Consider the following 27049-nt stretch of genomic DNA (forward strand, 5'->3'; position numbering starts at 1 on the left):
TCCCGAGCCGGGGGGGGGGGCAGCCCGGGTGGGGAAGGAGCTGAGCAGGATGGAGGGGCGCGGGTGCTGTGCCCAGCCGTGGTTTCCCCCCCCCACCCCAGAGCAGGGGACAGGGCCGGGGGGGGATGCTCATCAACACCCTGAGTGGGGACCCCGGCTGACAAGCAGGACCCCCCCCCCGGCACCCCCACCATTCCCAGGGCACCCCACCCGGGGCGGCAGGGCCGGGAAAAGCAGGGAACCCGCACGGGCTCCCCGGGAGACTCGGCAGATGGACAGTGTCGGTCCGTCCCCATCATCCCCCCCCCCAAAAAAAAGGCCTCGGGTTTCCCCCCGTTGCTGGAGGAGCCCGGGCGTGCGTGGCTTCTCCCGCATCGCTGCCCCATCCCACCCTCCAGCCCTGCCCAGCGTCACCCCGCAGTCCTCCCACAGCCCCCAGGGGTGCGGCAAGGAGAACAGGGGGAGGGAGGGGGGTCCCGCTCGGGGAGCAGCCCCCACCCCAAACCCCTGCGCTGGGGCAGGGACAGGTGGTTGGGTGAGACAGGCCCTGGCTGGCCCGGGGCCGCATCCAGCGCCGCGGGGAGCAGCAGGGAGCGGGGTACGGGCAGCTCCGGCAGGACGTGGGTGCTGCCTGCCCGGACCCGCACGCTGCCTGCCCGGGCCCCAGGGTTTGGGGAGCTGCGCGGGGCCGATGGGAGGAGGGAGCGGGATGAGACGCAGCACCCGGCTCCCCTCGGCACCCCGAGGATGAGCTGGAGCAGCCTCAGCGCCTGCCCGGGGCAGGGGGGGAAGGGGGGGGATACTCTGCCCAGCAAACCCAGGGCATTGGGGAGCGCTCCCACCACGCCCAGGAACTCGGTGGTGCCTGGGCACCCCCAGACAGATAGTGCCATGGACAGACAGACAGACAGACAGACAGACAGACCCCCCCCTGCTCCTGGCCGTGCTTACCAAGGGGATTTATTGACTTGCATGGGGAGGATGGGGGGGGCACCGGCCCCAGCTGCCCTGGTGTGGGCAGGAGGAACAAGGCGCAGGCGGGCAGAGCAGGGCACCAGCCACCCCTTCCCCCTGCCAGCGCAGCCAGGGGAAGCACGAGGACAGGGGTAGGCACTGCTGACCCCCCGGAGAGGGCAGGAGGGCTCCAGTGGCACCCCAGCAAGGAGCACACAACCACCCCAAGGGGACCCAGATTCTGAGGGCACACAGCCAGGACGCTCAGCACCAGCATCACCACTGGGCCAGCCCCGAGCGCAGCGTGATGCCCGTGGGGTCCCGGGCACACTGGCAGGCATTTGGTGTGCCCACCCCCTCTCAGCCCATTGCACCCTGCTGCCCGGCACCTCCCCTCCTGCCCCGCGCCGGGCGCTCAGCCCTCGGCGGGCAGCGGGGGCACCGAGGCCAGGGCGGGCAGCAGGCGGGCGTAGATGTCGATGCCCCGCAGGAAGACTTGCTCGTTGAGGAACTCGTTGTGGTCGTGGAGCAGCACCGGGGTGCGGTTCATGGGCGAGAAGCCGATGGCAGGGTGTCCCGCCTGGGGATGGGGGCGTGGGGTGAGCCGCGGGCCCCCGCTTTGGGGCTGCAGGCCTGGCCCCGGCTGGGGGACCCACGGCCCCGCCGCGTCGCACTCACCGCTCGGATGTAGCGGCTGTCGGTGGCAGCTGGGAAGATCTCGAGCTTGAGCTGCAGCTTCCTGACAAATTAGGACCCAGCGTCAGTACTTAGGTGTCCCCCCTGTCCCTCTGCCACCCCACTGGCAAAGAGACTGCACCAGGAGGGTCCCCGAGCTCTGCCGGATCCTCCATCCCATCCCTTCTGTGGGCACGAGGTGGTGCCATCCCAGACACCTCATCCCATCCCTTCTGTGGGCACGGGGCGGTGCCATCCCAGACACCCCATCCCTTCTGGGGGCACGAGGTGGTGCCATCCCAGACACCCCATCCCATCCCTTTTGGAAGGCACAGGGTGGTGCCATCCCAGACCTCCCATCCCATCCCTTCTGGGGGCACGCGATGGTGCCATCCCAGACACCCCATCCCTTCTGGGGGCACAAGGTGGTGCCATCCCAGACACCCCATCCCTTTTGGAAGGCACAGGGTGGTGCCATCCCAGACCTCCCATCCCATCCCTTCTGTGGGCATGGGGTGGTGCCATCCCAGACACCCCATCCCATCCCTTTTGGAAGGCACAGGGTGATGCCATCCCAGACCTCCCATCCCATCCCTTCTGGGGGCACGCGATGGTGACATCCCAGACACCCCATCCCATCCCTTTTGGAAGGCACAGGGTGGTGCCATCCCAGACACCCCATCCCATCCCTTTTGGAAGGCACGGGGTGGTGCCATCCCAGACACCCCATCCCATCCCTTTTGGAAGGCACAGGGTGATGCCATCCCAGACACCCCATCCCATCCCTTTTGGAAGGCACGGGGTGGTGCCATCCCAGACCTCCCATCCCATCCCTTCTGTGGGCATGGGGTGGTGCCATCCCAGACACCCCATCCCATCCCTTCCAGGGAGCACGGGGCAGTGCCCTGGCACAGCACTGAGCATCTCCTCCTGTGCCATGATCCCAGGCACAACCAAGGAGCCCCCAGCCCCCACCAGACAATGTCCCTGGCAGGGTCCTGCCCTCCCTGGGGACACTACTCACATGTCCCTGCAGACACCGCTGAAGGCTTTCCACCACGGGTCTGACTCCTCGGTGGAGGTGACGTGCTGGTCCATGCATTTCTGAGGGAGGGACAGGGCAAATGAGGGGCAGGGGGTGCAGGCATGGGGGGCCAGATGGGCACCATGTGCCCAGGTGGCCCAGACTCCTCACCTGGTGAAACTCGTAGGTGACGCCGTCCCCGGCAGCCCGGCACCACGCAGCCACCTGCTCCTCAAAGACCTGAGGCAGGGAGCAGAGGAGGGGTCTGAGCGGGGTATTCCCCAACCCAGGGGGGGGTATTCCCCCCTGCCAGGGGGGCTGGTGGAACACCCACCTTCAGGTCCACGGTGGGTGGGATGCGGATGTCAAAGCCGGCTGCCATCTCGGAGGGCACCACGTTGAAGGAGACACCCCCCTCCAGCATGGTCAGGTTGAGAGAGGTGACATCCCCCAGGGTCAGGCTTGAGTCGGACTTGAGCCTCAGGAGATGCAAGGGAGAGTCACCCTCCACCACCCGGGGAGGAGGGGAAGTGCTTCCCCACCCCCCAGCCCCACTCCTCCCCAATGGGGAAACTGAGGCACGGGGCAGTGGTGCTGGGTCAGAGCCTGGCTTGGGATCCCCAGGACCCCTCCACTGACCAAACCAAAGCCACCTGTCTCCTACCTCTGCTTCTCGCTCTCCCTGAAGGCCAGGAAGGAGGTGATGACTTTGTGCTGGGGAAGGAGGGGCAGTGAGTGCAGCCCAGCCCGGCAGACAGGCACCTGGCAGCCCCCAGGGTGGGCACGGGGTGTTGGGGGCAGGGGAGGGGGGGTACACCACATGTACCCCCCTCTCTTACCATCTTCTCAGCCGCCGTGTTGCTGATGAAACGGGACCCGTGCCCGGGGCTGCCCACACACTTCACCTTTATCCCTGCGGCCGTGGGGGGAGAGGGGGGCACTGAGCAGGGTGCCCAGTGCCCGCTGCCTGGCAGACAGGGCACTGGGGCAGCGGTTACTCACACCATGGGCTCTTCTCCCCATAGAACACACTGAAGGTGTCGGAGGGGCTGGCCAGACCTGCAGCGGGCACAGGTGGGGGGCTCAGGGAGGGACGGGGTGCCATGTGTCCCCCCTCCGTGCTGCCCGGGCAGCACTGCCCCTCCCAGCTGGCACGACCCCTGAGGTGGTCCTGAGAAGCTGTGCTGGGTGCCAGTGCCCTGGGGAGCCCAGGGGAGCCCTGCCACGCTCACCTTCATCCATGGCAAAGCCCACGTTGAGCGCTTGGAACTCGGGGCGCTGCACGAACATCTCCATGCCCTTGTGTCCACCCACCTCCTCGTCTGCGGGGCACAGCCTGGCGTGGAGGAAGGAAGCGGGGCGTCCCCCAGCCCAACACCCCCTGTCCTCCTTCCACGCCACCCCTCCAGCCCCAAACTTAGGTAGGGGGGCTCGCAGTCCAAGGGGGCTGGTGGGAGGGTGCCTGTCCCTCCTGTCCCCCTGAGAGGGGGGGGACACCCAGGGGACTCACCAGGCACAAAGGTGAGGTGGATGGTGCGGGCAAAACACTTTCCCTCGGCCTTCAGTCTCCGGATGGCCTCCAGGTACCTGTGGGGAGAAGGCAGGGCCAGGGTGTCATGGAGGACGGGCTGGTGTGCCCCGAGCCACCCTGGGGGGCACCAAGCAGTGGCAGAGACCCTGGGGACAGTGGCATCCCGTCCCACATCCCTCAGAGGCACCCTCACACCGAGCGCCCTCCCTCCACTCACTGGATGGAGACACACTTCATGTCCTGGGCACCCCGGGCATAGATGTTGCCCTGCGAGTCCTTCACAGCCTCCAAGGGGGGGTACGTCCAGTGCTCCTGCGGGCAGCAGCAGCCGTGACAGCCGAGGGCACCACGGGGTGGCACCTGCCCCCCCTGTGTCCCCCCCCCCCATGCCCGTGCCACCCCTCGCCCCATCCCCGCACCTCGAAGACGGGCACGACGTCGGTGTGGGAGTTGAGGAGGATGGAGCGCAGGTGGGGGTCGGTGCCCTGCCAGCTCAGGATCAGCACCACGCGGCCCTGGCACACCTAGGGGAGAGGCTGGGATGTCGCCAGGCCAGCCTGGGGACAGAGGGGCTGGCACTGGGCAGGGAGCTGGGAAGCATCAGCTGGGATATGGTCCTTGGTGCCAGCCAGCAGGTCCCTCCTGGCTCAGCTGGGAGGGCAGCGGGGCAGGCAGGGGCAGACAGGGTGCAGGCAGGGGCTGGCAGGGTGCAGGCAGGGACTGGCAGGGGCTGGCAGGGTGCAGGCAGGGGCTGGCAGGGGCAGACAGGGTCTGGCAGGGTGCAGGCAGGGACTGGCAGGGTGCAGGCAGGGACTGGCAGGGGCTGGCAGGGTGCAGGCAGGGGCTGGCAGGGGCTGGCAGGGTGCTGGCAGGGGCTGGCAGGGTGCAGGCAGGGACTGGCAGGGGCTGGCAGGGTGCAGACAGGGGCAGACAGGGGCAGGCAGGGGCAGGCAGGGGCAGGCAGGGGCAGGCCCCACAGCCAGCTGGACCCTCTGCCCATGCACAAGCTGGGGGCTGCAGCGCAGGCAGATGAGCAGAGATGAACCCCACACCTTTTCCAGTGCCAGGCAGCCCCCCGGGACAGCTGGTGCCCCGCAGGAGGGACATCCCCAGCCAGTGTGACCCTGCCAGGTCCCCAGCTAATCATAGCACCAGCAGCCACAAAGGTCAGCAGGGAGCAGCCTGGTACAGGCTTACGGAAGGTCAGCGGGGGATTACAGGCAGAGGAGATTCACCCCTGCCCAGCTCCAGGCTCTGGGCAGGGAGGAGACCAGCCCAGTCACCAGGGCACAGACAGATGGACAAATGGATGGATGGACCAGGGGCTGCTCCTCGCCTTGCTCACCTCCACTTTCTGGCAGGCCAAGCCCAGGTCCGTGCCGACGCGCTCCAGAAACCGGACAGCTGCATCTGGGAAGGAAGGGGGGGATGCCTGGAGTGACATCAGGATCTCCTCCCCTCTCACCACAACCCTCCCCCACCCCCCGGGGCTCTCCCAGGCTCCCAGGACAAGGAAAGAGTGACTGGAGGGGACAGGGGATGGAGATCCTGGGCACAAGAAGTGGCCGGGGGCAGGGGCAGGAGCAGCGTGTCACTGTCCTTCTGGGGACATGAGAAGATAAAAGCTGAAGAGGTGACTCCATGGGAGCTGCCCTCCAGGGGAGTTTTGGGAGCTCCTCACCAGTGAATAAACCTCGATGGACTCCAGTGGGAGGATGGAAACACGGGCAGAAGATGTACATGGGGTTGCCACAAGCACCCCGCCCCAGAGCCAGGGCAGCGTGGAAAAGGGCACAGGGAAACAAGCAGCACCCACACTCAAGGTGTCCCTTGCCCCACACCAAAGGTGCCGACGGAGATAAGGCAGGAATGTGTCGGCTCCCTAACGCCACCATCCAAACCAGACCCAGCCGAGGACTGGGGCACCTGGGTCCAAAGAGCAGAACTGCAAAGCCACCTCACCAGATCCCCAAGGGGCTCCCGGCCCGGCCCCCCCATCCTCACCGTAGTCAGGTTTGGGGTGGATGGTGTCAATCCTCAGGTACTCCCGGAAAAGCGTCACCGAGGGGTTCTCCGAGGCCCCCGTGCTCTTCCCAGGCTTCCCGGGTGCCATGTCGGGGAGCGGGGCTGGAAGGCTCTGGAAGAGGAGTGGCGAGACGCTTAATCGCCCACCGGCCCCTCCAAAGTCCGCCGCAGGCTTGGTCACCGCAGAAACTGAAGCAGGATGGGGCAAAGGTCTCCCCTGGTGGGAGTCCTGGGACACTGCCAGCACGGGACAAGTGTCCCCAGCTGGGAATGGGGCAGGATGGAGTGTGTGTGTCCCCCAGCCTTCCATCCTGCCCCCCCAAAAGCGCACGTTCCTGCAGCAGGATGTGGGGTGCTTCGGGGCACCCAGGGAGGGGGAACACTGCAGGGGGTGGGAGCGGCTGTGAGAGGGGTGCAGGGGGACCAGGGTTAGGGGTGCAAAGGGACACGGGTGGGTTGCAGGGGTACCATGGGGGGGCCGCGGGGAGGGGGGGTCCCTGGTTAGAGCTGTGGGGAGCGCAGGGCACCGTGCGTGGGGCACAGGGGCTGGGTGGGGGGTGCGCTACTGGGGTGCAGGGGGGGTGGAGACACCCCGACTCAGGCTGCGAGGGTGTACGGGGGGGTGCAGAGTACCGCGGTTAGGGGTGCGGGGAGAAGCGCCGAGCAGCGGGGCGAAGGGGGCGTGCGGAGGCAGAGCGGGGGTGCGAGGGGGTTCCGGGGCGCAGAGGGGCACGGGGCGGGGTGCAGGAGAGCGCGGGAGGGGCCTGCGCTGGCTGGTGGGGACACGGAGGCCCCGGGGCAGCCCCCCGCCCGCTGCCGGCCCCAGCCCCTGTCCCGTTCGTTCCCCCGGCCGGCCCTACCTCCGCGTTGCTGCCGCCGGCGCCTGCCCGGGGCCCCTCCGGCCCGAGCCCGTTCCGCTCCGCCCCGGCCGGCCCCGTTCCATTCCGCCCCGGCCCCGCTCCGCCCCGTTCCGCCCCGCAGCCGGTAGGACGCGGGCAGGGAGGCACAGGAAGGTTTTGGGGGGCGTGGGGGTGTCGGGTTTGGCAGCGCCTGCCCGCGCCGGAGGCAGAGACGCGGCGCCCAGGGAGCCCCCCGGCGCCGGAGGACACGCGGAGCCCGAGAGCAGCATCACTTTATTGAGCTGGGAACAACAGGGTGACACCCCCCACCCGCCTGCAAGGGACACCCTCTGCTCCCATCCCCCGGGGTCACCCCAAAAGAGTGACCCCAAAAGGGGGGCTTGTGGCACCCCCGCCAGCCGCCCGTGCCCCCCGTCCCAGGGGTGTCCCGGCTCCCCGTCCTCTGCTCAGCGGGGCCGGGGCGTTGCTTTGCTCCAGCTGGTGCAGGAAGCCCAGCAGTGCCCGGTGGAAGTCCTGCGGCTTGTCCAGGTAGCAGGCATGGCCGGCACCGGGCAGCACGGCCACACGGTGCTCGGGGAGGTGCTGCAGGCTCTGCAGGGCCTGGCGACCCAGGCTGGTGTCACGGGCACCGTACAGGATCAGCGTGGGTGTCTTTGTGAGAGGAGATAAAACCCGAGCGGGTGTCAGAGGGGGACACGAGCACCGCCCTTCCCCTGGGCAATGCCCACCTCCATCTGTCACCACGGGGGCTGCAAAGCCAATGGAAGGCAAGTGCCGCCTCCCCCCCCCCGCCAGCTGGGGCATATAGGTGCCCCTTACCCCCAAACAGGGCCACCCCACCCTCCACACCACTGGCCCAGGAGGGACACCAGCCCCCAAGGACCACCCAGGAACCCAGCTCACCTGGACCCGCTGGTACTGCTCTGCAGTGTAGTCCTTGGTGCCCACGGGTGCAATGGGCACGAAGCCGGCCAGCCGGTCCCCTTGCGCCAGGAGGAAGGGCAGGGCAAAGCGGCCGCTCATGGAGGGGCTGACAAGGACAGGCTTCCACATGCCCAGCTGCTGGAGGACACGGTCCAGGAAGGCCACCCGCCCCTGCTCCGTAGTCACTGTCTCTGCTGGGGGCGAATCCCCATAGCCTGGCACAGGGCAGAGGGCAGGGTGGGCACGCAGCGGGGCGGGGGGGGGGGCTCACACAGCCTGCAGTGGTCTCTGCCCTGGGGACTCAGCCAGCCTCAAGAGAAACCAGGCAACCGAGAACACCCCAGCGCTGCTGGAGCAACAGCCACACGTTGCCTGGAGCACGCCAGGCCCAGCCAGAGCGCCTGGGCAGCCATGGAGAGCAATGCCCAGGAGGAAGCGAGCCCCAGGAGTACTGCCCCACGGACCACTGCCAGCTCCTTGAGGAGCTCCAGAGCCCACCGGTGGCTGGGGTAGGGGCCCAGAGCTTCCCAGTGGGATCAACGTAAGCCCCGTGCCATGCTCCTACCGGGCAGATCTATGGCGACCGTGCGGTAGCCTTCTCCAGCCAGCAGCGCCAGCGTGCCCAAGGCCTCCCACGTCTCGGAGGTAAAAGCCTGGCCGTGCAGGAACAGGACAGCAGGCCTGCGGTCGGGAAGACAGGCAGGAAGGGGGGTCAGGGCCGCCGCCGTGCCTGCAGCCGCCCTGCAGCTGGGAGGGCTGGCGAAGCCCCTTCACCACCACCCCCCCCCCAGCAGCCAGGGGCTGACCCACCTCCCAGGGCTGGCGGCGCCGCCGGCCCGGGGCCCTGCGGGAATCTCCCTGTAGAAGACGGGGGGCTGCCCGGCCGCCAGCCCCGTGCGCGCCGTGGCGCTGGCCGCCCCCCTGCCCCGCTCCCCCGCGCCGGGCTGCGCGCCCACCGAGCGCTGCCCGTGCCGGGCGGCCGGCAGCAGGAGGTAGAACCCGAGGGCGAGGAGCGCCCCGAGCAGCAGCAGCAGCAGCAGCCCCGGGCGGCCGCGGGAGAGCGGCATCTCCGCTCCCCCCCGAGCAGGAAACCGGCGCCGCGGGGCTGGAAGCCCCGAACCCGGCCGCTGCGGGGGGCGCGGGGCCCGGACCGCGGCGCTCTCAGCTCCGACCCGGCCTGCGGCTCCCGCCCGGCCCCACGGGCTCCCGCCGGCTGCCGCCGCCCCTCAGCCCCGGCCGGGACATGCGGCGCCCCCCCCCGCTTCCCCCTGGCGGCCCCAGGCTCCGCCTGCCGGGAGAACGCCGCGTTGCAGGCGCCGGGGGCTGCCAGCCGGAACCCTGCACACTGAGCCGGGACCCAGGCCTGGGAAAGAGACCCCGGCTGGGCGGGGCGTCGGCGGAGTTCGGCTCGGCTCGGCTAAACTCGGCAGAGCTCGGGCCCGGCTCGGCGGAGTTGGGCTCGGCTCGGGCAGGGCTCTCGGCTCGGCGGTGCTCGAGCAGGACTCGGCGGGGCTCGCTGGAGCTCGCCTGGGGTTCGGCTCGAGCTCGGCTCGGCTCGGCCGCGCTCGGCTGAGCTCGGCTCGGCTCGGGCAGGGCTCTCGGCTCGGCTCGGCCGCGCTCGGTTCGGGCAGGGCACTCGGCTCGGCTCGGCTCGGCTCGGGCAGGGCACTCGGCTCGGCTCGGCCGCGCTCGGCTGGGCTCGGCTCGGGCAGGGCTCTTGGCTCGGTCGCGCTCGGCTCGGCTCGGGCAGGGCTCTCGGCTCGGCCGCGTTCGGCTCGGCTCGGCTCGGGCAGGCTCTCGGCTCGGCTCGGCTGGGCTCGGCCGCGCTCGGCTGGGTTCGGCAGGCGGCGGCAGTCCCGCGGGCCGCCCCGGGCCCCGCGCTCCGTGTGGCAGCCCCGCCGCTCCCCGTCCCGCCCCCGCCCCGCCGGCCTTTGGACCCGGGGCGCGGCACCCCCCAGCCCCGCGGTGCGGAGGGGAGCGGGAGGCGCACGGCGGCCGGCGCAGGGGGCGGAGGAGCAGGTAAGGGCCGCCGGCCCTGTGCCGGGCGGGGAAACTGAGGCAGGGCCGGGCGCAAGGCGGGGGTGCTGCGGTGTGACACCTCCCCCTTTCCCAGCGCTACTTCCAGCCGCAGCTGGGCCCCGGTGCCGGGAGCCCGGCTGCCCACCACCACCACCCCCCTTCTGCTCGGTGGCACTGTGCTCGGGGCCCATCAGGGCCCCAGACAGCTCTTCCAACCCCCCCCCCAGGCATGGCAGCCCCGCAGATCACCGAGGGCACCGTTGCTGTGGACGGCCAGAGCCTGTTTTACCGCCGGGCCGAGCCGGCGCAGACGGCACCCAGGCTGTCGGTGCTGCTGCTGCACGGCATCCGCTTCTCCTCCGACACCTGGCTGCAGCTCCAGACCCTGGCCACGCTGGCCCAGAGCGGCTACCGAGCCCTGGCTATCGACCTGCCCGGTAAGGCACACAGCAGGGAGCCTGGCCCCTGAGCAAGGCCCAGAGGAGCTGACGCAGCCGCTCACGGAGGAGCCAGGGTGGCAAGCCCAGCATCCCTGCCGTGCCGTGCCAGCTTCTCTCCCATGCAAGGCGGCAGGAAGCATGACAGGGCAACTTCTGTCTCCCATGGGCTCAGGGCTGGGGCGCTCGAAGGACGCCGTGGCCCCCGCTCCCGTGGGCCAGCCAGCGCCGGGAGCTTTCCTGAAGGCAGTTTCAGAGGCTCTGTGCCTGGGTCCAGCTGTGGTGGTCAGCCCGTCGCTCAGTGGCATGTACGCCCTGCCCTTCCTCTTCCAGCACAACCACCTGCTCAAGGCCTACGTGCCCGTGGCACCCATCTGCACGGAGAAATTCACGGCGGAGCAGTACTCTCAGATCAAAGTACGGCCTGGAGGGAGATGGAGGGGGATGAGGATGGGGCCCTGGCACCGGGGTGGGGCAGGGGAAGGACCAAACAGGCCCAAAAACACATTGCCACTGGAAAAGGGGAGTGTGATGATGAAGGGATGTGACCATAGGGTCAGGGGAAGGAAAGAGGGAACATGAGGAGACCTGGGAGTCTGGGCTTCAGTTTCCCCTTGGAGTGGATGCGGGAGAAGGGCAAGTGTCTCCCTCCGTATCCCAGTCCCAGGGATGCCTGGCTGGGGGGAGCGGGTGCCTGGGTGCTGCGGGCAGGTTCAGGGTGCATTTCCCCTCTGCAGACACCCACACTGATTGTGTACGGAGATCAGGATGCGGAGCTGGGCCAAACCAGCCTGAACAACCTGCAGCACCTCCCGGAGCACCGGGTGCTGGTGCTGCAGGGCGCCGGGCACGCCTGCTACCTGGACAAGCCGGAGGAGTGGCACCGCGGGCTCCTGGCCTTCCTGCAGCAGCTGGAGTGAGCGGGACGGGCCGTGGGGCTGGGGGATGTGGCTGGCCCCACCTCACCCTGCGTGTGCAGCCTTGCACCCACCCAGCTGGTGTCCCCACCCGGCCTCCCCCAGGACCAAATAAAACCCCCAGCTCTGCGACCGCTCTTCTGGCCCCTTCCGCCCGCTGCTTCTGCCTCCTTCCTGATGCCCACCTCCTGAGTGGGTTCAGGGGGTGATGGCAGGGGAGGGGCAGCCACTAAGGGACAGGATATTTGGGGACAGTTGCCCTCTGTGAGGCTCCCACCGCCCACCCATGACTTCTGGCAGGACCATGGAGGGTGCCATGGTCCGTGGGGGCTGTGCTCAGGAACAGGTAGATCCTCCCAGGGTGGTGGCACCCGTGTCCCCAGCCTGCTGGGCTCCTTTCCATCCTCCTCTTCCTCCTGGCATGCGCCCCAAGCCCCTGGTAATCCACAGGGGCTTAAAAAGGGACCGAGCAGCTCCAGCACACGGCAGCAGCCCAGCGCCCCGGGGGAGGTGTGGGGGGAGGGTGTACTGAGCAGATGGGGGGGGGGGCGGGCAGGGAGCCCTGACAAACGTCTGGCTGGACAGACAGGGGGCCAAGCCCCCTGCCCACCACCTGCCTTCCCCCTCCCAGAGCTTCTGTGCCGGGCACTTGGGGGCACAGATGGAGCTGGCTGAGGGGTGGCCCCCCAACCTCCCCCCACCCCACCCCTCCTTCCCCGCCGAGCCTGCCTGGGCTTTATCTGCTTACGCCAGGGCCCAGGAGGATTAAGTGGGAGAGGTAGCGGGGGAGGGGTGGGGGGGGTGGGGGTTAGGGAGGAGGTGGTGGGGGGACACTTGTGGGTGGGCACAGGACGCTCATGCAGGGTGCACGGGGCAGCGCCAGGGGTACAGGAGCTGGTCCCTGCCTTGGCAGTAAGGCAGGACCACCCCCCCCAGGCTGGAGCATCCCTGCCCCCCCGTCCAGTTTACCTCCCTGGTGTGTGTGTGTGTGTGTGTGTCCCCGCCCCAGCAGCACCCCTGGGTGCTGCGGGCCCTGGGGTGCCGGCCGCCCCGCGCTGCCCGCCCGGTGTCCTTGAGCCCCGGGCCCTGCCAGCTGATCGGCTTCCAGGGACAAAAACACCCGCAGCCAGTCAGTCAGTCACAAAGAGGGGCGATGTGTGAGCCAAAGGGGGGGGTGTGGGGGGGGGACAGGAATGTCCCCAGCGGTGGCAGATGGCCTTACCCAGGGTGCATTGTTCCTTTTAGTGTCTCTTATCCGCTGTAATAGGATCCCGGAGGGAGGGATGTGGGAGAGGGGAAGAGCGAGGGGGGCCCGGCGCGGCCGGGGTGGGGGCCGGGGCTGCCAGCCTGGCCCGGCCTGTCAAGCGGCTCATTGTTCCTGCCCCGGGTGGCGCCGGGCGCCGCGGGGACAATGTGGCACTGAGCGGGGCAGCGGAGGGACGAGGCGCACGGACAGGTACCCGCCGGGCCCTTCTTCCCTGCCGGGGGGTGAGCGGAGAGAGGGGGTGTGGGTCCCCACCCCCCCTCCCCGGGACGGGCTGGGGGCTGCCCCACCCCCCCCACCCCCCACCCCCCCCATCCCCCGCGTGTCGCGTGTGTGTGTCCGCGTCCCCTGCCCGCCCTTTGCTGCCCGAAGGTGCCCCGAAGGACGGGCGGTGCCCGGCCCCCGCCGGACGGGGCAGGTGGCCCGTGCCCATCACCGGGGCCTTCGGGCTCCCCGCCGGCCTGGCTCACCCGGGGCAGAGCACCCAGCGAACCCCCTTCCCTGGCTGTGGGGAGGCACCGGCACCCTCCCCCCCCCACCCCACCCCCCAGCCGGCCCCACCGCGGCCCCGTCCCTCTCCCCGGCGGGATCCTTTGTCCCGGCCCCGCGCACGGAGCGGGGTCCGGGAGATTCATTCCTACCCCCCTCCCCAACCCCCTGTTCCAGGCCCCCCCCCACCCCGCCTCCATTGGGAAGTGGAACATCCCCCTTCCCCCCCCAACCTTCGCCCCTTCCCCAGCCGCGGGTGCGGTGGGGATGCAGACCCCGCACCCCCGGGGCGCCGGCCGTGGGGCCCAGCTCGCCCCCCCCCCCCCCCCTCCTCCTTTACCCTGATGCGGGAGATGCGCCGCGGTGGTGGGGAGTCCTGCCAGCACCTAAAATAACTGCCCCCCTCACCCCCCCCACCCCCACCCCCCTCCTCCCCGCCGTGGCCGAGGCACGGGCCCCAGCCCCACACCGGGGCTTTGTTCCAGGCCCTGGCATCGCCCGGCGTGCCGGGAGCCAGCGGGGCCGCAGCCGCCCACCCGCACCCAGACACACGGCGATTGTCCTCCCGGCCCCACGCCGCTGGCACCCGGCCGCCCCCCGCCCCCCCCCGTCCCCCAAACACAGGGGCTGGAGGGGCGCTTGGTGGGGGTGGGGGGGGTGGGAGGACCACAGTAGGGTGCGGTGGCATTGTGCGCTGGGCATCATGCCATGGTCTGTGTCAGGCTGGTGGAATCCATCAGGGACCTTGCCTCAGTTTCCCCCTGGGACTCTGCGCATGGGCAGGGGGAAGGGAGAAGGAGGAAGAGGAAGAGGAAGGTTCCAGCAGCCTGTGAGACCACTAAGGCTGGCTCTGCCCCTCCCACCCCACATGCCACGGCCCCAGCAGGCACCTGCAAACCGAACCCCATCCCTCAGGCACAGTCCCCAGGCTTCTCCCCTTCTCCCCAGCCAGCTCCCGGCTTCCCAAAGGTGCCACCCTGGCTCTGGCCAAGGACTGCACATAGGCTTAGGCAGATGTCCAGCAGCAGATCCCTTTGGGGAGCTCCTGGAAGGGGCGCAGGATGCTGGTGGGGTCTCGGGTGCCATGGGGCCATGCAGGTCTCCCCTGTGATGGGAGGGCATAGCACTGCCCCTGCCTCAGTTTCCCCTCCTCCCAGTCATGGGGCTTTTTGGGCTGCAGATTTGGGGGGGATTGGGCGAGGGGGGTGGTTAGCTGGGGCCTTCTCCCTTTCTGGAGAGTGCTGTGTCCTGCAGGCTCAGCTTGCCCGCCCGCCATGGCGTCGCCAGACGGAGCCAGCGGCGTGGGCGGCAGCCCCGAGGACTCGGAGCTCAGCATCACCCTGACCCTCCGCATGCTCATGCACGGCAAGGTAACGGGGTGGGGGGGCTTAGGTGCTGCTTGGGGGGTCAGCAGTGCAGTGCCCGAGGTGCAGGGCCAGCTCCTCACCATGCCATTTCCCTCCCCTGGAGCAGCATTCCCAGAGGGATTCCTTCCCCCATCCCAAGCCAGGGAGGGGCTGGTTCCCACCCCACAGTGTCACCAGCAAGCTTCCCAGTGTGTGCAGGGCAGGACCTGCCTGCTGCCTGCTGGCCTGGCTGGGGCAGGGGAGGGATTTGGGAAGCGGGGACCTGCCTGCTCAGGGGGTCACCACCGTCTTTGCCTCCACAGGAGATCGGCAGCATCATCGGCAAGGTAAGATTTGGGGCCTGGGGGGTCACCAGCCCCGTGCGCCCCTGGGTCTGACCGGCTGCCCCGTTCCTCTCCCCATAGAAAGGAGAGACCGTTAAGAGGATACGAGAGCAGGTAAGGGTACGGGGGGGCTGCTGGGCCCTGCTGCCCATCCTGCCTGCCCCCGCTGCCTCCCATGTGCCTCCCCATGCCAGGGGGAGACACGGCTGTGCCCCGAGGAAGGCAGCCTGGGGCAGGTGGTGGTGGTGGTGGTGGGGAAAGCCCAGCCCCACAGGCACTGAGCCCTCCCCGGCGCGGGGGGCACGGCGTCAGGGCCTGCCGTGTCCCTGACGGGGTGTGACACCGTCCCCAGAGCAGCGCGCGCATCACCATCTCGGAGGGGTCCTGCCCCGAGCGCATCACCACCATCACCGGCTCCACCGACGCCGTCTTCCGGGCGGTCGCCATGATCGCCTTCAAGCTGGAGGAGGTACACACCCCCTCCCCTATATCTGCCCCCTGAGCTGGGTGCACTCACCCCGTGCCGGTGGGCTCGGGGAGGTTGGGGGGGGTGGGGTTGGGGGGTCCAGCCCCTCATATTCACCCCCCACCCCGGCTCGCAGGACCTGGGCACGGGCAGCGATGGGGCCGCGGTGGGCAGAGCGCCGGTGACGCTGCGCCTCGTCATCCCGGCCAGCCAGTGCGGCTCGCTCATCGGCAAGGCAGGAGCCAAGATCCGGGAGATTCGGGAGGTGAGGCTGGGGTGCCCTGGGTATGAGCACCCCCTTTTCTCCTGGGGGACACGGAGCCCTCTGCACGGGGGCTGCTGTGGTCCCACGGGAGCTTTGGGAGGTGATGCAGGGTGAAGCATCACCTGCGGCTCCTGCAGAGGTCTCCAGGGTCCAAGGAGGGAAGAGGGTGGGGTAAGGTGCTGAGCCCCAGGGGAGCTATGGCTGTGGCACCCCAGTATGTCCCTTTGCCACCCCTCAGAGCACAGGGGCACAGGTGCAGGTGGCTGGTGACCTGCTGCCCAACTCCACCGAACGGGCTGTCACCATCTCAGGGGTGCCGGACACCATCATCCAGTGCGTGAGGCAGATCTGCGCCGTCATCCTGGAGGTACCCACGGGCCCCACACCCAGCCCAGGGGGCACACACTGCCCTGTGCCCAGCCTGGGGGGCACACACTGCCCAGCCCCCAGCCCCAGGGCTCCCCACGCCCACCTGGACCCAGGCCTCGGGGGTCCCCGACGCTGAAGCCTGTAAGAGCCCTTAAGAGGTGGTGCTGGGGGCCATGCCCAGCTCCATGTGGGTGTGGGGGAGGCGAAAGGGGTCCAGGGGGCTGCAGGGGCACTTGACCTCATCTCTCATCCCCTCCACGTCCTTCCCTCCCTCTCCAGTCACCTCCAAAGGGGGCCACCATCCCCTACCACCCTGGCCTCTCCCTGGGCACCATCCTGCTCTCTGCCAACCAGGTAAGGGGCTGCAGCACCCCCGGGGACATGGGGGGCTGGGGTCCTGGGCAGCCTCTGCCAGCAAGGGGCAACTCCGGTGGGCTTGGGGTGTCCTCCCTGCGCCGGGGGGGTGGCCTGGGGCAGGGGTCCCTACCTGTCCCCAACCCAGTGTCCCTTCCTCCCTCCCCAGGGCTTCTCCATGCAGGGCCAGTACAGCGGGGTCTCTCCCGCAGAGGTGAGTCTGTCCCTGAGGCAGCCCCCTCTGCTCCCAGGGGCACGGGGGCTGCCAGGGATGTCTGGCCTGGGAGCGCTGGGTGCCCGTGTCCCAGAGGGAGGGGACATGGGACCCTCTGCCCTCGCCCCTCATGCCTCCTTCCTTCTTCTCCCACGTCCCGGGCAGGTGACAAAGCTGCAGCAGCTCTCAGGGCACACACTCCCCTTCGCCTCCCTGGGCCACGGACCCTCCATGGTGCCAGGTAAGCATCTCCTGCACCCCCCCCTCCAAGGGCCAGGGTTGTGGGATGCCCCCCACTCCCTGCACCCCTCCAGTCCCAGTGTCCCCCAGAAGGGTCCCTCTCCCTGAATGACCCTGTCCTTGATTTCCTGGGGTCCTTGCGCCCACCAGAGCCCCCCAACCCTATGGTGGGGGAGCACTGACACCAAATTACGGCACATCCCATCCTTCCCACCTCTCCCCAGGGACCCTTCAGGTTTGTCCCCAGGGTCGTCACAGTGCTGGGGTGGGAGCACGGGGCTGGGGAGACCCGTACTCCCCACCACTGACACCCCTGTCTCTCCCTCCCTCCAGGCCTGGACACCAGTTCCCAGAGCAGCTCCCAGGAGTTCTTGGTGCCCAATGACGTACGTGTGGGTCCTGGGGATGATGAGGGAGGGAGAAGACAACTTGCCCCCATCCATGTATCCCACCCTGCAGCCACTTTGCAGGGGGCAGCATCCCTGTCGCACACAGGCAGAGGCTCTGCCGTAGCTCCCAGGGCTCAGGAGCAACAGGGCAGAAACAGCTGGAGGGAAAAGGGAAACTGAGGCACGGGAGGGAGAAAGGGTTTGGCCAAAGCCAAAGAAGAGCCTTGGGATGTCACAGCCCAGCAGTGCCGCCTGGGGGAGGGGACTTGAGTGAGACTGAGCAGCAGGGTCTGCTGGAGGAGCGGCTCCCACCCCAGCTCAGCCCGTCCCTGCCCCTCCAGCTCATTGGCTGCATCATCGGCCGGCACGGCAGCAAGATCAGCGAGATCCGGCAGATGTCGGGCGCCCACATCAAGATCGGGAACCAGACCGAGGGCTCCAGCGAGCGGCACGTCACCATCACGGGGTCCCCCGTCAGCATCACTGTGGCTCAGTACCTCATCACCGCCTGGTACGTGACAGCCTGGAGGCTGGGGACACAGGGACACGCTGGCTGCTGGGAGAGGGGGATGGCACCTCCCGGACACAGCTCGTGGGGACACCCCCCCCCCCATCCATGGCTCCCTTGGGAAGGATGAGTGGGTGTGGGATGTGGGACCCCGTGGGGGCTGAGCCCTGGCTTTTTCCTGTCCCTCAAGGGATGGGGCAGGCATCCTGCACCCTCAGATGGGAAGGCTGGGGCAGGGGACCTGCTCCTTCAGTGGGGTGCTGACGCCCACCCCCTTCTCACTCCCTTCCCCAGCTTAGAGACGGCCAAATCTACCTCCCAGGTGCCACCGGGCCCTGGCTCCATGGACCTCGGCGTGGGCTTCTCCCAGCCCCTCACCCCGGGCTCCGGGGCAGGGCTGCCCGCCGTCGCCCCAGCCCCCCCAGCCCTGCTGGGTGCCCCCTACACCATCTCCCTCTCCAACTTCATGGGCCTGAAGCCGGTGTCCTTCCTGGCACTGTCCCCGTCCTCCCTGGCGGGTCCCAACGGCGGCACTGCCACCTACACGACCAAGATCTCGGCGGCCAACGGCACCAAGAAAGCCGACCGGCAGAAGTTCTCACCCTACTGAGCCCCGCCGGTGAGTGGGCACAGGGGGGGCCGGGGGTGCCACCCGCTATTGGGGACACCTCCCTGTCCCCCAGCCCCGGCCAGGCGCTCCGTGCCTGGGGAGGGCTCCCCCTTTGCCCCCCCCCCTTCCCGGCAGTGAGGAGAGGGCTGCTCCACTGCCCATCCCGGCAGCGCCATGTCCCCCCTCCCCAATATTCCTGCACGGGGACCGTGCGCCCTGGGGTGGGGTGGGGTGGGGTGGGGTGGGGGTGGCCGTCCCTGCGGCTCAAGGGGCCCTTCTGCCAGCGCCCTGCACTGGGGTGGGACTTCTGCCTCCCGCTGCTCACCCCACCCATCCCTCCTGTTCCTGCCCACCCTCTGGCTGGCACCCAACGTGGGGGGGAGTCCCACGAGATGAGGGGCTGCCTGGCCCCTCCAGGGGTGCCCTGGGGGAGCCCCCCTGCAGTTGGCTGCCGGGCCCCGCGCGGGTGCCGCTGGCTGGACGCGCTGTACATAGAAGTCTCTATTTTCCTCCTTTGTAACTTATGGCTGGTTTAATAAACAGAGAAACTTTACAAGAAACAAAGAGCCCCCCCACCCCCACCCCAGCGCCACACCGGGGTCACCCCCACCCCTGAGCCATGGGGCGGCTGGAGGGGCCTTCCTGGGGCCAGGGGGTGCTGGCCCTCAGCCCCGGCCTCTCTGGGGGTCTTCCCAGAGCCCCCTCCCTGCCGTGGGGCAGTTCAGGGGCTGTGGGGCTTGCAAACCACTGAGCTCTCCCCCGGCACCCCAGGTATTACTGGGGGGGGGGAGGGTGTCTCTCCAATCCTCTGTGCTGCCACCATTCCTGGGACCCTTGTGAGGTGGGTTCCAGTGTCTTCCCAGTAGGCTTCAGCCCCCTGGCTTGCACTGGGAGGGTCTCAGAGCCCTGCAGAAGCAAGGGGACCAAAGGGGGACAGTGGCTCCGGGTCCCCTCCAGCTGCCATTGCCCGGTGGCACCCTGCATGCCACCCCACTGCCACCCTGTGCCACCCGTGGCTGGCAGCCCGGTTCAGCTGGCACATGTCACCGCTGGCTGGGCTTCAGCTGGGCAGCTGAGACCATAAACAGCCAGGCAGGGACAGAGCCCTGGGGGGGACAGAGCAGAGGGCAGGGCGCTGGGCAGGAGAAGATGTGGGGGTGCCGTCCCCCCGTTAGGTACCGTGGGTGACGGGACCTTCTCCCCTAGGCATTGGTTAACCAGACAGGGGTGAGGGAGGGCTCCATGCTGGTCGCCCAGGCTCAGCAGGGTGCCCAGGGCCCTAGTGTTACTGGTGTTAGTGGTGTTAGCTGGGCCATTGCTCCTGGGTAGGGCACAAGGGACCTCTGTGTTTCCTTGCTAGCCACCAGTGATCCCAGCACGGTGATGGAGATGGAGGTTCCCCTTGGCATCCTGTGTCCCGGGGAGTCCTGTGTCCACCCAACTGGGCTGGGTGCTGGTGGAGCCAGGGAATCCCAACCTGCTGAAGGGAGATGAGGCTTCCCCAGACCTGCTGCTTTCTCCCCACTGGAGAAACCGTCTTCCACCAGAAGCCCAAGGAAGTGGCAAAACCTGAAGAAGGACCTCTCCAAATCCCAGAGGCTGGATCCAAGCAGGTCCCATGGGTCCCTGGCAGGTCCCCTGCCCAGTGCAGTGGGACAGGGCCCCTGCTCCTCAGCTGCTCTCTTCAGGAACCTGACCTGGGATGGGGAAGCCCATCTTGGTCTGGTCCAGCCTGTTCCTGGGGCTGGCCCCGATGCAGCTGGCGTGGGTCTCCAGCGTGCAACTCGCTCTCTGGAGGAATTGCAAGAAGTTTTCCTGGACAGAGGCTTCTGAGACGGAAAGACAGAGCTCCTGGCTCAGTGGCCGGTTGAGACAGCTGCGCCGGAGCCGGGCCAGCTCCTCCCGGATCTGCCGGTTCAGCAGCCCATAGAAGAAGGGATTGATGGCAAAGGAGGAGTAGGCAATCCAGGTGACCACCATCTCCCCGTGCCCACCACCCACTGTGCCAGCAGCCACAGAGGAATGTAAGTGGAAGGCAAAGAAGGGCAGCCAGCAGCACAGGAACTGTCCCACGATGAGGACCAAGGTGAGGATGGCCTTGTTGCTTCCCCAAAATCTCTCTGGCACCAGCCTGGGCAGCGGCAGGTTCCTCGTGGTGATGATGGTGACCTGGCTGACCACGGAGTCGGATCGGGGCCTCGGCGCCGCTGCCTGCGCCGGCGCGGGCGCGTGCTGCTGGGACGCCATCCGGGCCACGCGGTACACGCTGCAGTAGACAGCAAAGATGATGATGGTGGGCAGGACGAAGCAGGCGATGCTGAAGATAATCAGAAACACCTTCTTGTGGGCCCCAGGGCTCCAGTAGACAGTGCAACGGCTGGCGCTGGTGGCCCCGTTGCCTTGAGGCCATCCCACCAGTGCCAGGACAGTGATGAGGACAGACTTGACCCAAATGAAGACGACTCCAGCCACAGCCAGCCTGATGGTCATCTTCACCTCGTACCTCATGGGGTGCACGATGTAGTAGTATCGCTCCACGCTGATGATGGAGACGGTGAGGATGGAGGCGCTGATGAAGCAGATGTTCAGGAATATCAAGCCCTGGCACTCAGCGATGCTGTAGATCACCCTGTTGAAGCAGGAGGAGCTGGAGATGATCCCCAGGGGCATGAGGAAGATGGCAGAGAGGAGGTCGACCACGCAGAGGTGGCAGACGAAGATGAACTTCCTGAGGAGGGGGGTTTTGAGGATGACGACCATCACCACCGTGTTGGCCACCAAGGCGGTGAGGGTGAGCAGGACCATGCAGAGGAGCCCCAGCACCTCCCGGGCGAGGGACTGCTCCGGGCCGGAGAGCGGCTCTGGGCTGTGCGTGGCGTTGGGTGCTGCCGCGCTCGCCATCCCCCCAGGGCTACGCCAGCCGCCTGGGTGCCTGGGCAGCACGGGCTCATCTCCTGCATCCCTCAGAGGGAAACCTCCCCGCAACCATGGCTTCTCCTTGCTGTGGGGAAGGGAGCAGGGCCTGAAGGAGAAGGACCAAGTTAAGGAAGAGTCACAGATAAACACAGAGACAACCGGACCCCCCCTGCCCCTCCCGGGGTGTCTGGTGAGGTCACAGCACCCTGCCAAGCCCAGGGCTGTCCTCAGCCCCGTGCCATGCTGAACCCCATACACCCCCCGCCCAGCTGCCCCACCTCACCCCAGGGAGGGACAAAACCAACCCGCCTGCCCCAGCCCTGCTCCTTGCTCTGGCCACGGGGCACCCTGGGCAGGGAGGGACAGACAGGCAGGGTACCTTTGCTCCTGGGGAGGTGGGTGGTGGTCTCACTGCAGCGTCTCCTGCAGCAGGAGGGGCCGGCGCGTCCCCGCGCCAGGCCGCGCTCTGCCGTCCCCGCGCCCCTCACTCGCCTGTCCCCTCCTGTTTGCCGCCAGCTGCGGATGGCACCAGCTGTCACCCAGCGCTGTCACCCGGCGCGGCTGCGCGGGTGGCGGTCCCACGGGGACAGCTGCTGGGTCCTAGCAGCCAGCGGGGGCTTGGGAAGGGGGAACCGATGTCCCCAAGGCCTCTTGTTCCCCAGCCTGGCCACCCACTGCACCGCTCGGCCCCCAGGGCTGAAGGGACAGACCTACACCCAGGTGTGTGGCGTGTCCCCCCCCGCAGGGACGCTCTGTGGCATCCATGGGGTGCTGGGGTAACACAGCCAGGAGCTGCCTTCCCCAGCACCCAAGGGACCTGGACACAGGCTTGGGGGGCACACAGGAGCAGGGAGAGGGTCTTGGCACAGGCACCAGGCTGGGAAAGGCAGCGGGCATGGCACTGAGTGGCACTGTCCTCTGGAGGGATGGAGGGAGGGATGAGATGGATGGATGAATGCATGGATGGGATGGATGCAGGGGTGGTATGGTTGGATGGATGGATTGGATAAATGGGATAGATGGATGAGAGGGAGGGATAGATGAGCTCCTCCACACCCAGGCAGGGCAGCACATCTTGTCCTCTGTATCCCTGATGTCACGGTGATGGGCACCAGCCCCATGCCTTGCTAAGGTGATGGGAGCAACTGGCTCATGAAGCTGCCAGCTCCGGACAGACACCCACAACAGGCTGAAGTCCCTTCCCAGGCACCCACCACCGTACCCGCAGGCACCCAACCCCACCCTTCCCCACGCCACACCCCAGGCAGGAAGGCACTGGCACTGCTTGGGACATGGCACGGAGTGTTTATTCAGGTCAAAGCCGGCCCTGTCCCCATGCCAGCCCAGCCCTGCCAAGCCCCAGGCGGTGGGGCCGGAGAGCCGGGCCCCGCCGGTGCTGGGCAGGGGCACAGGGTACCCCAGCTCCCTCAGAACTGCAGCTGGAGGAGATAGCGGATCCGGCACTGGCTCTCCTGGTAGATGAGGTACTCGCTCTGGGTGAAGGAGGAGTCCTTGTAGTCCGGCATGGGGACAGGCTTGCCCTGGCACACCAGCACCTTCCTGCCATCCAGCAGCATCTCCTTATCCTGCATGGGGTCTGGGCAAGAAGATACCCCCCACCACCACCCCATCAGGCCCGAGATCTGGCCTTTCCATCCCCCACCCCACACCCACCCCGGCCCCACAACCCCCCCACACACCCTCCCGCCCCCGGCTCACCCGGCTCGGTCTGTCCGCAGGCCAGGACGCTGTCGTAGCCTTCGGGCGGCTGACACAGCGCGGGGTTGTCGCGGGTGATGCGGTAAATCTTGCCCAGGGCCACCTCCGACAGGAACATGATGCCAACCCTCTGGGATGTGAAGCCCACTGCCACGGGAGGAGGGGACAGGGATGGTGGCACCAGACCTGCTGTTCCCGTCCGGCTGCGCTCAGGCACGCGGGGACCGGCTGCCGTGGCGGGGAAGGGGCTCGGTGGGGGGGGATGCAGAGGAGGCTGGGCTCCCCAGACCCAGGGGGCACCCCAAGCAGCGCTGCTCACCCCAAGCCCTCACCGTAGTTCGCTGACTTGCTGTTCTCAGAGGCGAAGTAGATGCCCTTGCCCACGCGCCCCCCCGAGTGGGGCATGATGCGCAGCCCGCTCTTGAGGATGGCGGCAACCACCGCCACGTTGGTGCCGTGCCAAAGCAGGCGCCGATGGGCCAGGAGGTCGTGGGCCTTGAAGCGCTCATCCTGGAGGAAAGCAGAGCTCAGGGCTGGCCCTGGAGCGGGACGTGGGTGCCTGGCTCTTGGGGGGACAGCCACCCGAGCCCCAGCCCAACCCCAGTGCCAGGCAGGAAGGACCTGTGCCCGTTTGCCCCCGGGGAGCTGCCACCAGAGCTGGGATGGAGATGGATGGAGACGGTGGAGACGGATGGGATGGAGGTGCTTGAAGCCCTTCCGCAGGCCAAGCTCCCTCCTGGGGTGCTGCCAGGGCTCCCCCACTGCAGGATGGGGATACGCAGCTCCCTCCTCTCACCTCCCCGTCCCGAGCCACCCGCCAGATGTTGAGGATGCGGAGTTTGTGCCCGGTCTGTGTCACGTAGTTCTGGATCAGCTGCCAAGGGAGGGAGACAGGGAAGCAGGGTCACCCCAGGCAGTCGGTCCAGCAGTGCCCACGCTCCCCCAGGGCAGGGGGCACCATCGGGCTGCGTCAGGCCTGGTACAGGGCACCTGGTAATCCTGGGAACCCGGGTCTAGCAAGGAGAGCTGACAGCAGAGGAGGGCGTAATCCTGATCCAGCGGGTGGGGGACTTCCTCCTCCTCCTCCTCCTTCACCTTCTGTGCCTGCAGGCTCTGTGCCACCTCGATGTCTGCCAGCACCTGGCAGGCACAGTCCGGGGACACGCTGAGCACCATGCCAGGAGGCAGGACAAGCCCAGCCTCCTGCCAGCACGCCTCTGCCCCATCCCCATTTCAGGATGAATGCCACCCAGCAGGTGCCCCAATGTCTCACCAGCAGCATGTCCTTCTTGGCACGCAGCAGGTCAGGGGAGTTGATCGGAGTTGGCCGTGCCCGCCCAAAATTATGGGGGACAATGGTGTAGAAGCGGGAGGAGAGGTCCTGCAGGCGCTCAGCAGAGGGATGCTGCTCCTGCAGCGCTGCCTCCAGCTCCTCCAGTGCCTCGAAGCCCTTTGCAATCTGCTGCTTGCTCAGCTTCCCCAGCGGCATCTTCTTCACGTCTGGGCAGGCGACAAGGGACAGAAGACACAGGTGAACCCATCTGCCCCACAGCTACTTCCAAGGGCCTCACACATCACCATGGGCATCCACAGGACCCAGCACCGGGGGGTCTGTAGTCCCACCAGGTGCCAGGTTGTCAACAGGGATAATCTAAGACCCACGGTCACCTCCCTCCCTGCCCACAACACCCAGCCCCCCCACGCCACCCACCCCTCATACCGATATTCATGGTCTGCATGGCATCCCGGAACATGTCGCTGCTGAAGATGAGGGACACCAGGTCCTGCGTGGCTTTGTCCAAGGTGCAGGGCAGCACCCGCCGCTTGCAGGCTTTGTCCCCACCCACGGCGTCCCCCTGCAGACCCCCCCCCAAACGTCACCACGCTGCCTGCAAGCCCAGGGGCATGGCACAGGGCTGTCCACCTTGCTGGGGAGAGCCTGGCCCTTGGTAAGAGCTGCAGGCAGGTGCTGCCTTCCAGGACCGATGCCTCCCCGATGCTGGCGGCTCTCTCTCATGATGCCCTCCCACTCCTTCCCAACCCATCAGCCCCAAACCTCGCACCCAGACACCTCCCAAACCCCACCCCATCCTGCTGACCCACTGGGACGTCCCGGTCCTCAGTGGGCTGGGGGTGGGATGTGAGGACAGCCTCGCCGTGGTGACACCCCGGCAGCCCTGCACGCTCACCCTGACAGCAACCTCTGCCTCCTGCCCAGCCCCTGGCTGGACCTCGATGAGCGTGTACTTCCCCGGCTGGGCGACGAATCTCTCCCTGGCCGCCCAGCTGTTCTTGGTCTTCTCCCGGAACTTCTTCTCAAAGTCCTTCTTGGCAGCTTCCAGGGAGGCGGAGGGCATGAGCTTGGACTGACCCTCCTCGCCCTGGCAGCAGACAGCAGAGGTCAGGACCCCCCCTCGCAGCCCCATGCCAGGGGAGCAGCCGGGGGGGACAGCGGGGAGCTGCGATGGCAGGGCTGCAGGGCAGCAACATGCACTAGCACCGGGACTGGGGGGGTCCCTCCAGTCCCAGAAGAGACCCTTGCTGGGGCGCCACACTTGCTGTCACCACAGCGATGAAGTGCCGTGTCCCCCAGTTGTGGCAGGACGAGTCTTTGAAGCCCCCAGTGAAGGGCTGTAGGAGAGCTCAGCTGCTTGCTTTGGGACTGAGAGCAAGGGGGGGAGGGGCGACCAGCAGGCTCGGGCAGTGCCGGGGTGGGCTCACCACGCGTCCCCAGCGGCTCCAGACGCTGTAAGCGCCGCCCTGCTCCAGGAGCTGGATGATGTAGAACTTGTTGTTGTTGGCGCTGATGTTGGTCTGGTTGAGGGTGCAGTCGTAGTCCTCATAGACCTACAGCAAGCAGCAGGGCCCAGGCTGGCACGGGGGCAGCGTTTGGGCATGGGGGGGGGGGGGTTAGAGCTGTCCCAGTGGGGACACGGGGGGGTCCGCAAGGAAAATTGGGGCTGCCCCTGTGTCAGCAGGATGGGGACCACCCTGGGACTGCCCCATCCTCGCTGCACACGTCTCCCCATCCCGCCCCATGGCGTAGCCCAGTCCTGCTCTCACCCGGGCATCGGGCGCCTTGCTCAGGGGGCACAGCTTGTCGATGGTGGCAGGGGGCTTCTCCTTGGGGGCAGTTTTCAGGGCTGCCAAGGTGGAGCTCCAGGTGTCATCCTCCTCTCCCCCCTTGGCTTTCTTGCCCCTGCCATCCGACTGCTTCGGGGGGGACGCGTGTCGCTTGGAGGCCATGGCAGGGCCAGCACAGCCTTAATCCCCTGAGGAATCCTTGGGAGAGCAGAGTGGGAGGTGGGAGATGCTGAGCCACCCTTCCCTGAACGTCCAGCTGGGCTGTGCCTTGCTTTCCCCACGCTTTCCCGGCGGTGGGCTGGAGGAGGGGATGGGCCCTGCGTCACCAAAGCATCTCAGCCTCACCCCTCAGCACAGGATGGGGAGGGCAGAGCCCCTCAGCACCCTCCAGCCCCCCCCCAAGGGACCCCAAAGGGGAGACCCTGCCCCATGACACACAGCCAAGGGGGAGCACGGAGGGGGCACACAGCTCCTCGCACAGCAAAATCGGGCCAGAAGAGCTGGAAGAGGACGGGGGTCTGCTGGAGGGGCAAGAGGAACCCTGACAGCTCTGCCTGGTCCCCCCCACCCCTCACCAGGGGGGGGGTCCCCCTGCCCTGTGCCCCCAGAGGACAGCACACATCAGCAAGCAGTGCCCCCCGCCCAGGGAAGAGGATGCTTTGATTCAGGCACAGGAGGGGCTGGGGCAGCCCCTCACCTCCCCCGCCCCGTACCAGCCAAGCGGGACGTGCCGGGGATGGGGCAGCAAAGGCGGGGGGATAGCCGGGAGCAGCCGCGTCCTACCTGCTCCCGCTGCCCGGGGCCCAGCTCCGGGCACGGCCGCTCCCACCACAGGAGCCTCCGGGAGCCTTTGGGCAGCCTGGGCAGCCGGCCCGGGCTGGAAACTTCCCCGAGGCGAGACGGGTGTCGTGTCGTGTGTGTCCCCCCCCCACTCTCCCCTCCCCCGGCAGCGTCATGCACCCTGCGGAGGGCCCGGCCCGCTGCCTGCCGGGCCGCCCGGGGCCGGGGGGGTGGGGTGGGGGTCCCGGCTGCCCCCAGCCAGCGCCCTGCCGCCGCGGCCCGGCACCGGGAGGACGGGCTGGAACGGGGGAAAGCCGGTGTTATCT

At 68.1% G+C, this 27049-nt stretch overlaps 6 protein-coding genes across 7 annotated transcripts; 2 read left to right on the plus strand and 4 right to left on the minus strand.

Annotated features, from left to right (window-relative positions):
• Positions 1–933: 933 nt before the first annotated feature.
• On the minus strand, positions 934–7178 carry LOC311196271 (aminoacylase-1-like). Its single transcript, XM_084269802.1, has 15 exons — positions 7070–7178; positions 6189–6321; positions 5530–5594; positions 4604–4708; positions 4402–4496; positions 4164–4240; positions 3886–3975; positions 3656–3712; positions 3493–3566; positions 3318–3367; positions 2988–3132; positions 2825–2893; positions 2654–2733; positions 1633–1693; positions 934–1534 (listed from the first exon to the last, which is right to left on the minus strand). The coding sequence occupies exons 2-15, from the start codon at positions 6295–6297 to the stop codon at positions 1370–1372; spliced, it is 1242 nt and encodes a 413-aa protein (XP_084125928.1). The 5' UTR covers positions 6298–6321; positions 7070–7178; the 3' UTR covers positions 934–1369.
• Positions 7179–7296: 118 nt separating this feature from the next.
• On the minus strand, positions 7297–9238 carry ABHD14A (abhydrolase domain containing 14A). The gene is made up of 4 exons (XM_084269772.1): positions 8804–9238; positions 8559–8674; positions 7973–8208; positions 7297–7720 (listed from the first exon to the last, which is right to left on the minus strand). The coding sequence occupies exons 1-4, from the start codon at positions 9058–9060 to the stop codon at positions 7418–7420; spliced, it is 912 nt and encodes a 303-aa protein (XP_084125898.1). The 5' UTR covers positions 9061–9238; the 3' UTR covers positions 7297–7417.
• Positions 9239–9809: 571 nt separating this feature from the next.
• On the plus strand, positions 9810–11498 carry LOC311196312 (putative protein-lysine deacylase ABHD14B). The gene is made up of 4 exons (XM_084269853.1): positions 9810–10012; positions 10240–10449; positions 10625–10866; positions 11187–11498. The coding sequence occupies exons 2-4, from the start codon at positions 10242–10244 to the stop codon at positions 11367–11369; spliced, it is 633 nt and encodes a 210-aa protein (XP_084125979.1). The 5' UTR covers positions 9810–10012; positions 10240–10241; the 3' UTR covers positions 11370–11498.
• A 2895-nt stretch (positions 11499–14393) lies between these two features.
• On the plus strand, positions 14394–18678 carry PCBP4 (poly(rC) binding protein 4; the record flags this gene model as incomplete). Its single annotated transcript, XM_084269820.1, has 12 exons — positions 14394–14489; positions 14789–14812; positions 14891–14923; positions 15162–15278; positions 15412–15540; positions 15779–15907; positions 16189–16263; positions 16433–16477; positions 16643–16718; positions 17051–17103; positions 17448–17617; positions 17909–18678. 12 exons carry the CDS (start codon positions 14394–14396, stop codon positions 18222–18224), a joined length of 1263 nt encoding a protein of 420 aa, XP_084125946.1. The 3' UTR covers positions 18225–18678.
• A 1217-nt stretch (positions 18679–19895) lies between these two features.
• LOC311196138 (putative G-protein coupled receptor) lies at positions 19896–21125 on the minus strand (the record flags this gene model as incomplete). Its single annotated transcript, XM_084269644.1, has 1 exon — positions 19896–21125. One exon carries the CDS (start codon positions 21123–21125, stop codon positions 19896–19898), a length of 1230 nt encoding a protein of 409 aa, XP_084125770.1.
• Positions 21126–22430: 1305 nt separating this feature from the next.
• PARP3 (poly(ADP-ribose) polymerase family member 3) lies at positions 22431–26854 on the minus strand. Of its 2 annotated transcripts, none has more exons than XM_084269741.1 (11): positions 26727–26854; positions 25923–26141; positions 25581–25706; positions 25049–25240; positions 24580–24715; positions 24133–24359; positions 23850–23999; positions 23656–23733; positions 23192–23369; positions 22860–23006; positions 22431–22700 (listed from the first exon to the last, which is right to left on the minus strand). In XM_084269741.1, the coding sequence occupies exons 2-11, from the start codon at positions 26103–26105 to the stop codon at positions 22456–22458; spliced, it is 1662 nt and encodes a 553-aa protein (XP_084125867.1). In that variant the 5' UTR covers positions 26106–26141; positions 26727–26854; the 3' UTR covers positions 22431–22455. The 2 variants fall into 2 exon arrangements, with proteins under 2 accessions (XP_084125867.1, XP_084125868.1); XM_084269742.1 differs by having other exon boundaries at positions 22431–22737.
• Between the last annotated feature and the right edge of the window lie 195 nt (positions 26855–27049).

This window comes from Gallinula chloropus (genome assembly GCF_964237585.1).
Source record: "Gallinula chloropus genome assembly, chromosome: 12".
In the NCBI taxonomy this organism is placed as follows: Eukaryota; Metazoa; Chordata; class Aves; order Gruiformes; family Rallidae; genus Gallinula; species Gallinula chloropus.

What these genes read in the sequence shown, in the direction of transcription:
- PARP3 (XM_084269741.1), bottom strand. Translation starts at nt 26,105, where the DNA reads ATGGCCTCCAAGCGACACGCGTCCCCCCCGAAGCAGTCGGATGGCAGG. An exon ending in AGGCAGAGGTTGCTGTCAGG is followed by an intron (nt 24,716 to 25,048) that starts GTGAGCGTGCAG and finishes GGGGGTCTGCAG; the next exon opens with GGGGACGCCGTGGGTGGGGA. An exon ending in CTGCGGACAGACCGAGCCGG is followed by an intron (nt 22,701 to 22,859) that starts GTGAGCCGGGGG and finishes GCTGGATGGCAG; the next exon opens with GAAGGTGCTGGTGTGCCAGG.
- ABHD14A (XM_084269772.1), bottom strand. Translation starts at nt 9,060, where the DNA reads ATGCCGCTCTCCCGCGGCCGCCCGGGGCTGCTGCTGCTGCTGCTGCTC. An exon ending in GGCGCCGCCAGCCCTGGGAG is followed by an intron (nt 8,675 to 8,803) that starts GTGGGTCAGCCC and finishes TCCCGACCGCAG; the next exon opens with GCCTGCTGTCCTGTTCCTGC. An exon ending in AGCAGTACCAGCGGGTCCAG is followed by an intron (nt 7,721 to 7,972) that starts GTGAGCTGGGTT and finishes CCTCTCACAAAG; the next exon opens with ACACCCACGCTGATCCTGTA.
- LOC311196271 (XM_084269802.1), bottom strand. Translation starts at nt 6,297, where the DNA reads ATGGCACCCGGGAAGCCTGGGAAGAGCACGGGGGCCTCGGAGAACCCC. An exon ending in CCACCTCACCTTTGTGCCTG is followed by an intron (nt 3,976 to 4,163) that starts GTGAGTCCCCTG and finishes TGTGCCCCGCAG; the next exon opens with ACGAGGAGGTGGGTGGACAC. An exon ending in GGGCTTTGCCATGGATGAAG is followed by an intron (nt 3,713 to 3,885) that starts GTGAGCGTGGCA and finishes TGCCCGCTGCAG; the next exon opens with GTCTGGCCAGCCCCTCCGAC.
- LOC311196312 (XM_084269853.1), top strand. Translation starts at nt 10,242, where the DNA reads ATGGCAGCCCCGCAGATCACCGAGGGCACCGTTGCTGTGGACGGCCAG. An exon ending in CCTGGCTATCGACCTGCCCG is followed by an intron (nt 10,450 to 10,624) that starts GTAAGGCACACA and finishes CCATGGGCTCAG; the next exon opens with GGCTGGGGCGCTCGAAGGAC. An exon ending in AGCAGTACTCTCAGATCAAA is followed by an intron (nt 10,867 to 11,186) that starts GTACGGCCTGGA and finishes TCCCCTCTGCAG; the next exon opens with ACACCCACACTGATTGTGTA.